This window comes from Megascapheus bottae, chromosome 1 (assembly GCF_031878675.1).
Source record: "Megascapheus bottae isolate mThoBot1 chromosome 1, mThoBot2.hap1, whole genome shotgun sequence".
In the NCBI taxonomy this organism is placed as follows: domain Eukaryota; kingdom Metazoa; phylum Chordata; class Mammalia; order Rodentia; family Geomyidae; genus Megascapheus; species Megascapheus bottae.
The window spans coordinates 21,923,124-21,938,151 of NC_143509.1; the positions used below are offsets into that span (position 1 = coordinate 21,923,124).

A 15,028-nucleotide genomic window follows, 5' to 3' on the forward strand; every position below is an offset into this window, starting at 1 on the left:
GGTTCAATTCCTCGGTACCACATACACAGAAAAGTGGTGCTGTGGCTCAAGTGGTAGAGTGCTAGCCTTGAGAAAAGTCAATGTTTTAGACTCTGAGTTCAAGCCCCAGGACTGACACCCCCCAAAAAAAGAAAGAAATTATCCAAAACAATCTCATCTCTTCCAGGATTTAAGTACTGTGAAAACCAAAAGGATACATTTTTTTCCTTTAAATTTCAGAAGAAACCTAAAATGAATTTTATGAAAAAATTCTTTAAATATTATATCTTAGCTTCACATCATGGCTAATTACCATGATGACACAAAGGAAAACAATTGATAGAAGTCAAGCAAAAACAAAACAAAAAAGGAAACAAAAAATAGTAAATACCTACATGGGGAGGGGGATTGTTTGTTTCATTAGAGATTATATATTGTCTTCCTGTCAAAGACTATGTCTCTGCCTCTGTCTCTGTCTCTGTCTCTCTCTCTCTCTCTCTCTCTCTCTCTCTCTCTCTCTCTCTCTCTCTCTCTTCTCTCTCTCTCTCTCTCTATATATATATATATATATATATATCTGTGGGTAATATATATTATGTATATTATATATACTACTTTTCTCAGTTGCAATGACTTGATTCTGCCTTGTTGCATGAAAGCATCTATAAATACATAAGAACTTGCTGTGTTTTAATGAAATCTTAATCAGTCTCACAAAAGACTGGAAGAACAGGAGGCTGAGATCTGAAGACCATTCTTCGAAGCTAGTCCAGGTAGACAAACCCATGAAAATCTTGTCCCCAATGGACCGACAAAAAGCCAGAACTGGAGGTTCTGCACAGTGGTTAAGTTTCTAAATTTTCCTTTTCTTGGCTCATGAAATAAAAAAAAATTAGTGTTATCTGTTATCTGAGGGACCCATCATATTTATGCAATGTTCTAGTTTATTCTCTGTTCTTTTTATGTAAAGGTGGAGCATGTTTCCTTTGAAGTACAAATTTATTTCTTTCTGTTTGTGGTAAGCAGGATTCCCTGCCTTCAATTCAAAGAGTTTTGCTCAAAAGTTCAAGTGAGAATTAGGTACCTTCCATTTATTCCTTCTAGTTTGAGAAATGCAGAAAACAAGAAACAAAATATTGAGAAGCAGACTACCCAAGAATCTCTTCAACCAAACCCCAGACTGAATGCATACACTTCAAAAACTCACCAGAGTCATGACTGGGCCATTTGTCTCCTGGCTCTCATGTCCAGGTTTGATTACAGCCCGGTGCAGACAACTGGCTATATAAAATGTCCAAGGCTAACACTGCTGCAAGGGATGAGTAACACAACCTCCTTTTAAAGGTCCTTGTTGCTAGGCGACAGCTTTGTTCCCTTGGTCACGGTGAATCCATGAAGATCCCCCCCCCCAAAAAAAAATAATGGCTGATGGAAAAAAAATGTCCTCAGAAAAAATAGCTTTATGAAGGCATGAAGACGTGGGATTGCCTGCCAGACATGTCGGAAAGGTAGGAAAATGAAATTAAAGCTAACTCTGCTTCTCTTGTTATCTTAATTATTACTTAGGAAGAGATGAGCAAATGAAATGGATCACTTACTAGATTCAATTTCACCTGAAGAGTTTAGTCATGAGAACCACTTTACTGGGAAGGCTGCTTTGACAGAGAAACAAGCCCCTCCCTTTCCCCTGAGGAATTCTCTGAGTCACCCACAAATGTGATTGTCATTCTCAAACGCCATTCACCGAGACAAGTGGGCTTGCATTCTAGGTAATAGCTCTGGGGGTGCATGTGAATTGCAGAAGGTAACATAGTTGAAACATGCTATCCATTAGGAATTTCTAGCCTAGGTTTCAATGAAATAAGACCAAGGGTCTCACAAATGCCAGCCACCATTCTGGTTCATGAATTAGTAAGAGGCCCAAAGTCAATATGTTTCAAAGTTTTCTCTTAAGTGATTCTCAAGGTAACTGATTACTAAACAACGCAACATTAGGAATTTTGTAGTTTTCTTGGCTGTCTTTTAACTTCTTATTAATGTCTAACCTGATTCTCTTTCACAAATGCTACTCACATGTTCAGTTTTTAAGATTAAGTAAGCTGTGGCTTCATAAAAGTGGATGAAAACTTTTATAGTTTCTGTTTACTCCTTAGAATTAAGACAAGGGTTAATTATACAAAGGTTGGGGACTAGAATTAGAAGCTGCAAGATTAAAATGATCCTTAAAAGTAGTATTGCTCAACTTGAAAAATCTTTATAAATCTCCCTCCGTCTTTACCTACCTCCCTCCCTCTTTACCTCCCTCCCTCCCTCCTTCCCTTCTTTTATCACTCCCTCCCTTTCTTTCCTTCATTTCTTCCTTCTCTCTCCCCTCCCTTCTTCCTTCTCTCCGTTCCTCATTCTTCCTTTCTTCTTCTTTTTTCCTCCTTCCTTCCCTTCCTCCATCTCTTCCTCCCTTCCTCTTTCCTTTCCACCCTCCCTTCTTTTCTGCTTTCCAAGCTTTTAAGACACAGCAATGAGTGTAAATGGAATGGTCAGAGACTGATTCTTTCTCTGTAGGACTTCATAGTTCCTATGTCATAGTGTATAGGAATCTTTCATTTTTTAAAAATTTTATTGTTATTAAAAAGGTGTACAGAGAGGTTATGATTATATAACTTTTGATTCGCATTTCTTCTGTGCACTCAGAGTACATGTCCCCCCTTCCCTACCTCTCTCCAAGTTTTTCCCTCTTTTCCCCACGACAAATTATGTAGCTCATTTTCAACCTGGTGTCTAATGACTACCGCTGCTGCATTTGTTCACTTTTGTCCCTCCATTTCTGTGCCCCTCTTAACCTTCCCAAAGACAGATTAGTGAACAAAAGAGAATGAAAACCCAAAGGCAATAAAGAAAATCAAAGCATACTGAGATTGGACCTCATCCCAGCTAGAATGACCACTATCAAGAAAACTAACAAAAACGTGCTTGAGGTGGTATAGCCAGAAGGGAATGATACTATATTGTTGGTGGGAAGGTAAACTTGTTCAACCACTCTGGAAAGCAGTATGGAGGTTCCTCAAAAGACTAATCATAGAGCTTCCCTATCTTAATCCCTGGCATTTATCGAATAGACCACAAACCAGCCTGCAGTAACACCACCAGCACAACTGTGTTCACCGCAGTATTGTTTACCATAGCCAAGATATGAAATCAAACCAGAGGCCCCTCAGTGAATAAATCAGTCCAGAAAATATGGTAGTGTAAATACACAATGGAATTCTACTCTATTGAATTTTGATAACCCTTTTCCCTAAGAGCTGTCAAGGTCTTTGTCAAGTGTGGATGACATAGACTGGAGCTTCACTCTGCTAAGGAGCTGCAATTCAGTTCAGAAATGAAGCCAGCTGCCACCTCCTCCTTCCTTCTCCTCACACCACTATGTAATCTGAGACTTGACATTTTAATTAACAGACACTTCCACCACAGCACACAATTTATGGGACTTATAAATTTATGCCTGGAGAGGTAGCCATCTTCTGATAGCAGGTGCTTCTGAATTGATAAGGTCCAGAGTTCTTTTTATTTTTTTTTTAATCCCACACTCTAAGTTCACCTGATTCATTCTGGTTAATCACTTTACACTTTTTAAAACCGTGAATAGATGGCCAGTTCAGATAAAGCCACCTGTGTGAGAGTCATTATAAATCATGGCTGACAGGTATTGTACAGTTCCAGTCAGGGCACCAACTCCATAGCAGCTTTCTATAAGAGCATTAATAAAATTAATTCCTCTTCCATAGCAATTTAGATTGGTAATTTATGATAACTGTTTGCTCACTACAGGCCGAAAGATTAAAAATGAGTAAACCAATATACCAACTAAACTGCATGTGTCTGGTTTTAGTGGGGATTGGGAGGGGAGTAAGAGAGGATTCTAGAAGGAGTGTGGATATATTTGCAATGAATTTCTCATGAGTTCCTCTATTGAGGTTTAGCATTTGTTCTTAGACATAAAGATGGTTTTAATTTAAAGGTGTAATTTCCCACAAGAAATTATCTATATATAGCTAGTTGAAGCCATTAGAATAGGAAAAGAATCAATATTAATGATTTTCTTCATAATAACTACATCCTAACAATGACAGGATTTTGCCTTTTTTTTTTTTTTTTTTTGCCAGTCCTGGGCCTTGAGCGCAGGGCCTGAGCATTGTCCCTGGGCTTTCTCAAGGCTAGAACTCTACCACTTGAGCCACAGCACCACTTCTGGCTTTTTTCTAGCGGGATTCTACCAGGAATTGAACCCAGGTCTTCGTGCATGCTAGGCAAGCACTCTACATTAGGCTAAATTCCCAGATTTTGCCATTTTTAAAGCAGCCCAGGCTGGGAGTGTGGCACAATGATAGAGTACTTGCCTAGCATGCATGAATGCCTGGGCTCCATTCCACAGTACCACATATACCAAAAAGGCCAGACATGGTACTGTGGCTCAAGTAGTAGAGGGCCTGCCTTGAGAAAGGCCAAGGATAGTGCTCACAAAAGAAAGAAACAGAAAAAGAAAGTGAAGAGAAAAGGAGAGAGGGGGGAGGGATGGAGGGAAGGTGGGAAAAAGAAAGAGAGAGAGAGAGAGAGAGAGAGAGAGAGAGAGAGAGAGAGAGAGAGAGAGAGATTGACAGCAAACAGGCCAATTCTGCATGTGATTCATGTTTGAACACTTGTGGCTAACACACAGTTCACTAGTGTGACTTAACCCATTTAAGATTCCTCATCCACAAAATCAAAGTAATATTGTTTTCTACAGGATAAGTACAGGATCATGCATACAGCAAATGTTTAATGACTGTGGGCTGCAAATTTAATATATTAATAATAACAGTCACAGGGATGTGACATAATATAATAAACAAAATTTATCATATAGGTATAATTTGCATGTCTTTTTAAAATATGGATTTTCTAATATTAATTTTATTGAAAGCCTTTACTTTTCAAAAAATCTGTGCCATGCACACAACTCTTTCTTGATCATAATCAAGTTTTGAAACGAGGGAAAGACTAGTCACTAAAAATGAGTGCACATGCATGTGGAAGTATTCCTTTTCAAATCAGGGAGTGTGTGGCAGCATTCTTGACCATAGCTAAGGTATGGAATCAGTTCAGATGCCCCTCCGTGGATGAATGGATTATGAAAATTTGCTGTGTAAACACAATGGAATTTTACTTTTTGATCAGAACGAATGATATCATACCATTTGGTTTTTTTTAAACAAAATGGAAAGATCTGAAAAATTATGTTACATGAAGTAAATCAGACGCAGAGGGGGGAAGGAGGGGTTTCTGCTCAGAAGTGGAAACCACATTTTTCGTATAAACTTTCGATATGTTGAGTGGTATGCAAATGTATACACATGTATTAATGGAAAAACATCAGATTCGAGGCAGAACTTATATAGTGTAACACCAGGTCAAACACCAGGTCAAACTTCAACAAAATGAACACCAGGAGAGGGGTGTTTGAAAGGGATGATGTGGGTTCAAGAAGAAAGGGGTGGATGAATGGAGAGTAGAAGTAAGGGAGAACGCAGGTGGGGATGGGAGGAGGGATGGGTGAGAATGTTCAAAGGGGAGACATGGATCAAGACACCTTGTATTCATGCTGAGTTAAATGGCAACTCCTTTTACAACTCCATAGTTAGAAGACTTGGCAATGTGAAAGTCCTTAGAAAAATCTAGACAAGCTCTGAGGCTGTCATTTCCCTCTTCTCTAAATGGAAAAGTCTGTGCTTCTCATTTGTTGGTATGGACAACCGCAGTATTCACTTTTAAAGACTTGCAAGGGGATGGGAGAATGTATGAAGTCCTTTCTTTCTCTCAGCTCCTCAGCTGCACCCAGCAGTCACCGAGGCCTTCCGCGCAGCTCTGGCCACTTCAGTACCAGTAGGCCATCCCCGACTCCACACAGAACCAGTCAGCCATGGTCCCATTCAGGAGTTGCAGCCCAGGTAAGCATTTTCCATTTGTCCTGGGCCTGATGATGTTTATTCAACATATATGATCCTATATTTAACATTTTATAATAAATCCTAGATAGGGTTTCTTTCTTCCCTTCATTTGTAATTTTCTCACTTAATCCACTGGATTAGAAATTTATTCATGCCTGAGTTATAAATTACAAAAAAAAAAATGCCGAGGGCCAGTGGCTCACTCCTGTAATTCTAGCTACTGAGGCTGAGATCTGAGGATCGCACTTTATAGGCAGCCCGGGGAATGGAAGTCTATGAGACTCTTATTTCCAATTAACCACCAGAAAACCAGAAGAGCCGAAGAGCTCAGGCCCAGAGGTCAGGCCCATGTCAAAAAAAAAAAATACAATCCCTATATTTAACTTAACTTTTTTTTTTAAATCCCCAGTGCCTATCAGAGTTCTTGTCACATAAAACAGATGCAATCTATATTTTTAAATAAATTAACTGAAATGAAGCTTACTGTTAGCCATCCATATCTACATATTTAATCCCAGAATATTTGGTTTAAAGAAATACAGATCTTAGTAAGGCTGTGTTACTTCATCAGAATTTAAAAGGGAGAGACAGAGGAAAGAGAGAGAGAGAGAGAGAGAGAGAGAGAGAGAGAGAGAGAGAGAGAGAGAGAGAGAGAGAGAGAGAGAGAGAGAAAGGAGAGAGAGGCGAGAGCGCGTGCATGAACCCTGGGTGCTAGTGGCTCACAGCTATAATGCTAGCTATTTGGGAGGCTCAAAGTTCAAGGCCAGCTTGAGAGGAGAAGTTCTGAAGATCCCATCTCTGCTCCTAGATATGGTAAGTGCTCCTCACCCTGAGTTGTATGTGAGGCTGAGTTGGGGAGGTTGGGGGGCCTGACTTGGTCCTAAGTCTCATCCCATCTATGAGGGAAGTCCTTCTCAAATCAGCCATGTGTCCTGGACACAAGCAAGACCCTATTTCAAACCTAACACATGAAAATTAGGGCTGAAGGTCCAAGTCATAGAATGCTAGGCTACCAAGAACAAGGCCCCAAGTTCAAACCCTACCCAGGGATAACAAAAATCAAAAACAAAACAAAACAAAAGGGCCAAGCATAAATATTATTATTTCGTGTGTGCATGTATATGTGTGCGTGTGTGTTTATGTATTTGTATGTGTGTATATACCAATATGAGATTTGAACTCAGGGCCTGTGTGCTAAGCATGTTTTGCCTATGACTGACATTCTAGTGTTTGATGGTTAATTGGAGGTAAGTCTCACAGACTTTCCCTGCCAGTGCTTGCTTTGAATTGTGATCCTCAGATCATAGCCTGCTGATTAGCTAGAACTATAGGCATGAGTTCCCAGGGCTTGACTAAACATTCACAATTTCTTCAGACAAAAACAAAAGTCACATGATCATATGATGTGTCATATTGATAAAAAGACACAGCTTTCTACACAATATCATCAACTCCAAATTCTCCTATAAAAGAAAGAAAAATCAAACAGGCTTTTGAACAAAAAATTAGATGTCAGAGTAAGAAATGGAAGACTTCTTCTCAAATGGCATCATTTTAGCTTAGGTTCTTTTCTTTTTCTAGAAAGACCCTCTTCAAACTGTAAAAGGAGATAATGGAAGGTGGCAGTTCCAAGGAATTTAACATGCAAGGGATTTTAATTCTCTAATATTAGCAAGAAAAGAAAATTTCTAAAAACTTATAGCATGTTAGGACAGAAGTGTAAACATGTATCCTGAACAGCCATATATAGGCTTTTCTTATTAGTGTAAAGTGCTATGTTTATTGGTTGTTCTAAAGAAGAGTCAGAGGATAAATTAATTTCTTCAAAGCCTATTGGCAAATCCCTCAGAATTATTTCAAAGAATAGCTCAAGCATTAACTCTGTGTGTGTGTGTGTGTGTGTGTGTGTGTGTGTGTGTGTGTGTGTTACTGTTAATAAGGTAGAAAGCTTTTGGTACTAGATCTGTTTTTGAGGTGAATATTCTGGTATATTTACTGGAACAGCTAAGGTCATTTAGTGGGTAAGCAATGAAACTAAAAGATCAATATTAAATTATTTAGAAAGTCCCTTCTTCCCAATTTAATTTGATGCAGCCACAGAATACATTAGTTCCATGTATTGGGACAGGAATAAAAATGTCTCTGCTTAAAATCTAGCAGAATTATTCAGTGCTAAAGGTTCTGGAAATCCTGTAGCAAAGAAATGCTTGATTTTATTTAATCTAGAACTTTGCAATCACATCTAATGGTGGAATTTTTTTTGAGCAGGGGCAGTCACAGGGCTTGAACTCTGGGCCTGGGTACTGTTCTGAGCTTTTCAACTGAAGGCTAATGCTTTACTACTTTGAGCCACACCACTATTTCCACTTTTCTGGTGGTTAATTGGAAATAAGAATTTCATGGACTTCTGTGCCTGGGCTGGCTTTGAACTGTGATCCTCAGATTTCAGCCTCCTGAGTAGTTAAAATTACAGGTGTGAATCACCGGAACCTGGCTGGAAATCTTTTTGATACTTGCATTAGACACCCAAATTTATAACTGAGTCAAAATATAAGTTATGTGAATTGTGGCTTAGTTAAATGAACACAGCTGTTCTAAGGACATTAGTGACATTTCTTTAAGCTAAATATTCCAGACTGTTTGTTTGTTTGCCAGTTCTGGGGCTTTAACTCAGGGACTGAGCCTTGTCCTTGGCTTCATTGCTTCATGTTAATATTATAACTATCGTTGTCTTTGTAAAATGTTGGGAATTTGATCGATCACAGTGTTAGTATTTGTAAACAGTACAAAATAGTCCCATGTGTGATTTTTGTCACATTTTCTGGTTAATGATCTACTGTCCAAGACAAGAAAAACAATTACACTAGAAATACTTCATTCCAATATTTGCTACATATTTTATGGACAATATTAATAAACTGGAACACTTCCCCGAAATATCTATCCGAATAGTGAATAGCCAACAAGCCACAATCTGTAACTGAGTTCTTGAGGAAGAGCTTAAATATATCAAACGTTCAAATAGACATTACAGAGTTTCAGTGGTAGCGCTCCAGCTGGCAGCAGGTATGAATCACTGAGTTCAAACTCCAGTACCCTACCTACAGAAGAAAATTACACTAAAGAATGAAAATAGTAATCATATGTGAAGGGACTCCCGCAGGTAACCTCACAAGGACACAGCTTGCACAATTGAAATGACTTCTGGGAATTATATAGTGAAGAATGTATGTAATACGAAGATCCCTTATCAATTAGAACTGGTCTAAAGTCAAACAAGATTCCTTGTGAAACATTCAATAAATATTAAAGGAGGAAACCATCCTTTAATGTAAAGTGGATTCATGTGTTATTCATTCTGACATTGGCTAGCAAAAGAAAATCTGTTAGAGACGTGGCTAAACAGCACCATGATACTTAGAATGGACTAAGTTCATCCACTTTCGCGTACCATTGCATGTTTAGCATGGGTTTGCATTGCTTTTAGAGACAGAGTTAGACTGACCTGTCCATTTTTCTTCTCTCTTGTTCTAAAGCTTCCATCCGATTTCTGCAAATACCTCACTTGGCACGAAATAGAACAACATGACATTCAGGGAAGCCAACTGCATTGCCCAAGAGTAAGAGAAGGTAAAGTCTGTATATTCTTCTAGCATCTAATCAGGGCACCTGCTCTAAGAATTTTGCGTGTGTATGAATTAAAACACAATTACTTAGGAGGGGTTAAAAAAACACTATTTGAAGGTTTAAATTGTACCTCTTTCCCATATTATAGAACTGATGAAATGTGAGGTCATTTTAAAAGTATATTCTTTTGACTGAATATGTAGATAATTAACATTCAGTACCAAATATTGCAAAAAGTAGAAAGACAAAAACCTATACACCTACTACCTAATAATAACCACTCTGACTTTTAGCTCAATTTAGCCTTTTATTGTAAAAGTAAATCTGTGTGTACACAAACCACATACACACACTCACGTACGTAGGAAGGAAGGAGAGAGCGAGTACAAAGTTCTTGGGTAAATGGAAGTGAGGTCTGTGTCATGACACAGCCAGCAAGACATCATTTGGGTCTTAAAGTGTGTACATACACCTGGGTGCTGGTGGCTCCTGCCTGTAATCCTAGATACTCAGGAGGCTGAGATCGGAGAATCCCAGTTTGAAGCAGGAAAATCCCAAAGGCTCTTCTCTCCAATTAAGTATTCAATAAGGACTGGAAGTGGTGCTGTGGTTCCAAGTGGCAGAGTGCTAGCCTTAAGCACAAAAGCTCAGGGAGAATGTCCAGGCCCTGAGTTTAAGCCCCAGGACCAGCATAAATAAATAAGATTCAAAAAGTAATAAAATAAAATATCATGTGAAGACGTTTCGTGTTCACAAAGCATCTGAGGTAGTCGTCAGTGCCACGTCTGCATTCGTGAGATGTGTTGCAAGAAATCCAGTCACAGACCCTCCCTCCTAGGCCCATTCTATGAGCAACATTCAGAAAGATGAGGCTGGGGAAGACTTCTGACCGCACCGCAGAGGATGACAGAGGATGCTGGGGCGTGTCTGCCGTTGTGCGCCTGGCTCGGGGGTCCCACTGAATCCTTCACATATTTGGCAGCCACAGTAAGAAGAAGGAGAAAGAGACTGCATTGCCTTCTGAACGCAGTGGGTAGAGAGAATGGGGGATGGGCAGAGGTTGCAGGACATCGTGGCTCTGCAGAAATAAAAGCATGAACTTCCCTCCCCTCCATCAGCAGCAACATCGTGTCTACTAAGTCAGGGGACCCCATGAGAACAATCCCATCTATTGAAGCCCTTAATTTTGCTTATTTTCTTGTGAGATGGCAAACACGTATCTTCAAAAACATTTTGGTAAGAATCATTCTCTTTCCAGATTAGCTTTTGGGTCAAATTATTTCAGTTGATCTTAACCTGGCTCCATTGTACATCCAGGGAGTGTTTGTAAGGGAAGGGAAGTTTTCCTGTGTGTGATAATTAGCCTTTACCAAGTCTTTGATGGTCTGATCAATATAGACGTATGGTCTCTCACAATTAAATGAAGCCACAGAGCAAAGCTTTGGCAAAATTCCTTTTTTAAAGACTAGATTCTGTTGGAAAAATCTCCCAGCAAGTTGGTAAAGTGTTACACATTTCAGATCCAGGCTGGAACAAAGACCAAGCTCTGAGGTGAACAGGTAAAAGCCCATCTTCCTGAGCTGTCACTTTGCAATTCTTAGCTGCTAAGCTATCTCTTCGATTACCAAGTATGTCTGATTGAAAAAAAAAAGAAATCCAATGTAATATAATTCCTGATAGTGGAAGTGACCCTGGACCACCAATGTCAAAGAAATTTTTGAAAGCTACTGTAAAGAGAAATAATTAAAAGAGCAGAGAATCAATAGTATTCCAACAAACAATACAGGGTGGTGCATAACAACCTAGGGAATATTTACTCAGAGAAAAGGCTACGGAATGTTGAGAGGTTGAGTTAAAGAGAGAATTGCTCAAAGGTATCCTTGACAAATGTGGTGATTGTTCCAGTTTTCTATGTTATAAATTCTGACTCCAATGATCTCAGTCATGAAGAGCCTTTCTTAAGGAAAAATACCTTAATTTGTAAATTGGTTGCCCCTTACCTGCTCAGGGGTCAAAGGGTTTCTACAATTGGCCACAATGAAGTTCATTATGAGAAAAATGTCATATATGCTAGCTGACATTTGAGCCTCTCCCCTCTCTGGTGGAAAAAAAAAACCAAACGAACCTTATTTGAGTTTCAAAATAATGAACTATTGGGCTCATTCTCTCACTACCTTCGGCAAATCCTTCACAAATAAACTCATTATTTCCCACCACAGGCCATATGAACACGCCACTGAAGCCAAGTTAGTTCTTGAGGTTGTTGCAGTTAAGTTAGTGTGTGTGTGTGTGTGTGTGTGTGTGTGTGTGTGTGTGTGTGTGTGTGGTTTATCTGTTCTTTGACTATCCCAGAATAACAGAATGGTGGATATGAGTGCAAATGGTCTGGGAAAATGGTGCATAGAAATACAGGGCTATAACTGGGGGTAACCAGGATAATGAACTGCAAGATCACTTTCTGATTTGGCTGACATTGGGAGCTTGGCCTGTGGGCATAAGAAGACACACATGTCTGTGAAGGTATAAGAGTCTGTTCTTATTAGTTACTGAGAATCCCAAACAACATTGTTCTCCATATTCACTGGGCCCTTGCTTCAGGTTTTTCTGAGTTTCTGAAGATGTGGGAAAGTGAAGCTTAACAAAGTAAAAGTAGCCACTGAGATTCACCCACCCGCTACCTTCCACTGGGTCCTGTAGTAGAAAGGAGCTAGCCTTTCCTAACCTTAGGAGTTTCCAATAATGAACTCTATTCGGAGGATAAATGAGGTTGGGAGATCATAGGAAATGAGTTCTGAAATGAAAATTGGAAGACAATGGGGCATAGATTCCCTGACAAGTGAGGATTTGTAGGTGTGTCTGTAAGATTGTGAGCACATCAGCTTATGACACTGTTTAAGGAAGTGCATTTGTACTGGAGAAAAGAAGCAAGCAAGAAAAACCCAGAGAAAGCAGTTCAGGTAGGAAAATGTGAGAATTTAAACCTTGAGCTCAGCACCAGCCTATAATCCTAGCTACTCAGGAGGCCGAGATCTGAGTATTGTGGTTTAAAGCTAGCCTAGGCAGGAAAGTTCTTGGGGCTCTAATCACCAATAAGTTACCAAAAATCTGGAAGTGGCACTGTTGCTCAAATGGTAAAGAGCCAGCCTTGAGAAAAAGAGCTCAGGGACCGTGCACAGGCCCTGAGTTGAAGTCCCAGTCACACACGCATGAGCACGCACACGTGCACACACAGAGGAAGAGGCAGATTGTCAAGGTGAGGAAGTGTATTCAATTAAGAGACAAAAGAGAATGAAAATCAGCAGTGACTTGATAGTCTTCAAAAGGAATTATGTGAAGATGAAATTTACAATATTAGTGATTTTTCCTCATTTGTCTGAGATAGATATAATTTAGCCGCTGATTTTTCCCTCTATTAATAGAAGTAACCACTGGTTGTGTGTGTATGTGTGTGCATGTGTGTGTGTGGGGGGGTGTTGCCGGTAGTGGGGCTTGAACTGTGGGCCTGGGCACTGTCCCTGAGCTCTTCAGCTCAAGGCTACCATCCTACCCCTTGAGCCACAGCCCCACTTCCCCTCTTCTAGTGATTAATTGGAGATAAGAGTCGCACAGTCTTCAGTGCCCAGGCTGGCTTTGAACCTCGATCAAGAATTTAAAATAGTATAATAAAATGGCTCATAGTACATATTTTGGCTATTTTTTTAAATTTTATAATCAGAGTGATGTATAGAGAGGAGTTACAGCTACATTCATAAGGTAGTGAGAACATTATTTTTTGAACATTGTTACCCCTTCCCATGTTTTTCTCCCACTTTCCCTCCCCATCCCCCAACTCACCTTGTTTTTCCCTTCCCTTTCCTATTTCAAATAAACAAAGTTCATTTCCAACATATTGTCTTATCAATTTCCCTATTATATTGGCTCATCCTTTGTCCTTTGTCTCATCATTTTGTTTTTCCCCTTCCCTTCCTTAATTCAAATAAACAAATAACATTTCCAGCTTTATCACGGTTAATTGGAGATAATTGGACTTTCCTTGCCAGAGTTGGCTTGGCACCATGATTCTCAGATCTCAGCCTCCTGCATAGCTTGGATTACAGGCATGAGCCACCTTGCCAGGCTAGATCAACAATCAATTGGCAAAAATTAAGCAAAGAAACAAAGATGTCATTCCTATCCCCTTAAATTGACCCTTTCATAATCTCATCTTGTGATATTGCTTTTTATGTTTTAAACTAGGGCCCTCTGAAGAAGATTTGCTTTTCACACAGGTGAGGGATGCATTCCAATCAAAGAAACAAGTCCTTGAAAAACACAAATGGGCAACATGGCTACAAGAGAATTGGGAGGAATGCAAGGTGAGTGCTGAGGAAAGTCCATATTTTCCATTAATTCATTTATGACTCCATTCTACAGGAACTAATGCTTTGCACATCTCTCCAGAGCACTTTCTAACACTCATGATATTTGAGCCTTTGACTCTATTGTATCCTGCTCTTCATTATGATATTTCATGTATCCTAGCTTAAATTAACTAATTATTTAATTAATTTTGTGCCTATACTGGGGCTTAAGCTTAGGTCTGGGCCCTGTCTCTGAGCTTTTTCACTTAAGTCTGTCACTATCTCTTGAGCTACAGCTCCATTTCCAATGTGTGTGTGTGTGTGTGTGTGTGTGTGTGCGCGTGCGTGTATGTGTGGTTAATTGGAGATAGGAATCCTATGGACTTTACTACCTGTGCTGGCTTCAAACTTGGGTCCTCAGATCAGCCTCCTAAGTAGCTAGGATTATAGGTCTGGGCCATCAGGAACTGACTCAGGCTTTCATTTTATCTTGATATTGCTGAATTTTGTCTGGAAAATTTTGCAAATATTGAAAATCAAAATCATTCCATTCTATTTCAGAAAAGCATATTTAGGACACCAATCTGTATTGGTGAGTTTGTAATAAGAGCTGAAGCAACTTGATGAAGCATCCAGATAAAAGGTGTTCCCAGCCATGTGTTCATGAAGCTATCCTGTAACAAATTAAATTTTTCATGGGTGAAGGATATGAGCTGTGAGTTCTTGTGCTGAAAACCACTGGCTTGACTGAGTTGCTAGCACTGTAGCTGCCTCTGCAATTAGTCAACCTGACCTCTAGTAGCGCTATAGCAGGGGGACCACTGGGCTTCAGATTCCAGCTCTATCAACTTATGTGCATGGGGAAGACTGAAGATACAACGGAGAAAGACAAGCACTGGGAGAAATAAAAGGAGTAAATGAACCTCATCACATCAGAGATAGAAAGAGAGATTAAGTTAGACTTGGAAGACTTTAGGAAGTCCTCTAGAGATGAAAGTGGGTTTGAAAGTACCTAGGCCTTCTTCAGTTCACAGTTTTGTCTTGCATGTTACAGAAGTATAAAATTTAGAGGCTGAGAAGAAACTTCAGGGTAAAGGCAAA

The 15,028-nt window shown here is 39.6% G+C and overlaps 1 protein-coding gene across 1 annotated transcript in view; it reads left to right on the forward strand.

Annotated features, from left to right (window-relative positions):
- Nucleotides 1-1,449: 1,449 nt before the first annotated feature.
- Nucleotides 1,450-15,028, forward strand: part of LOC150068499 (uncharacterized) — a 24,389-nt gene continuing 10,810 nt past the window's right edge. Inside the window, exons 1-4 of the mRNA XM_090328707.1 lie at nucleotides 1,450-1,487; nucleotides 5,834-5,960; nucleotides 9,497-9,590; nucleotides 13,824-13,942. Of these exons, the coding sequence (XP_090184833.1) occupies nucleotides 1,450-1,487; nucleotides 5,834-5,960; nucleotides 9,497-9,590; nucleotides 13,824-13,942 (378 nt within the window). The remainder of the gene's footprint in view (nucleotides 1,488-5,833; nucleotides 5,961-9,496; nucleotides 9,591-13,823; nucleotides 13,943-15,028) is intronic.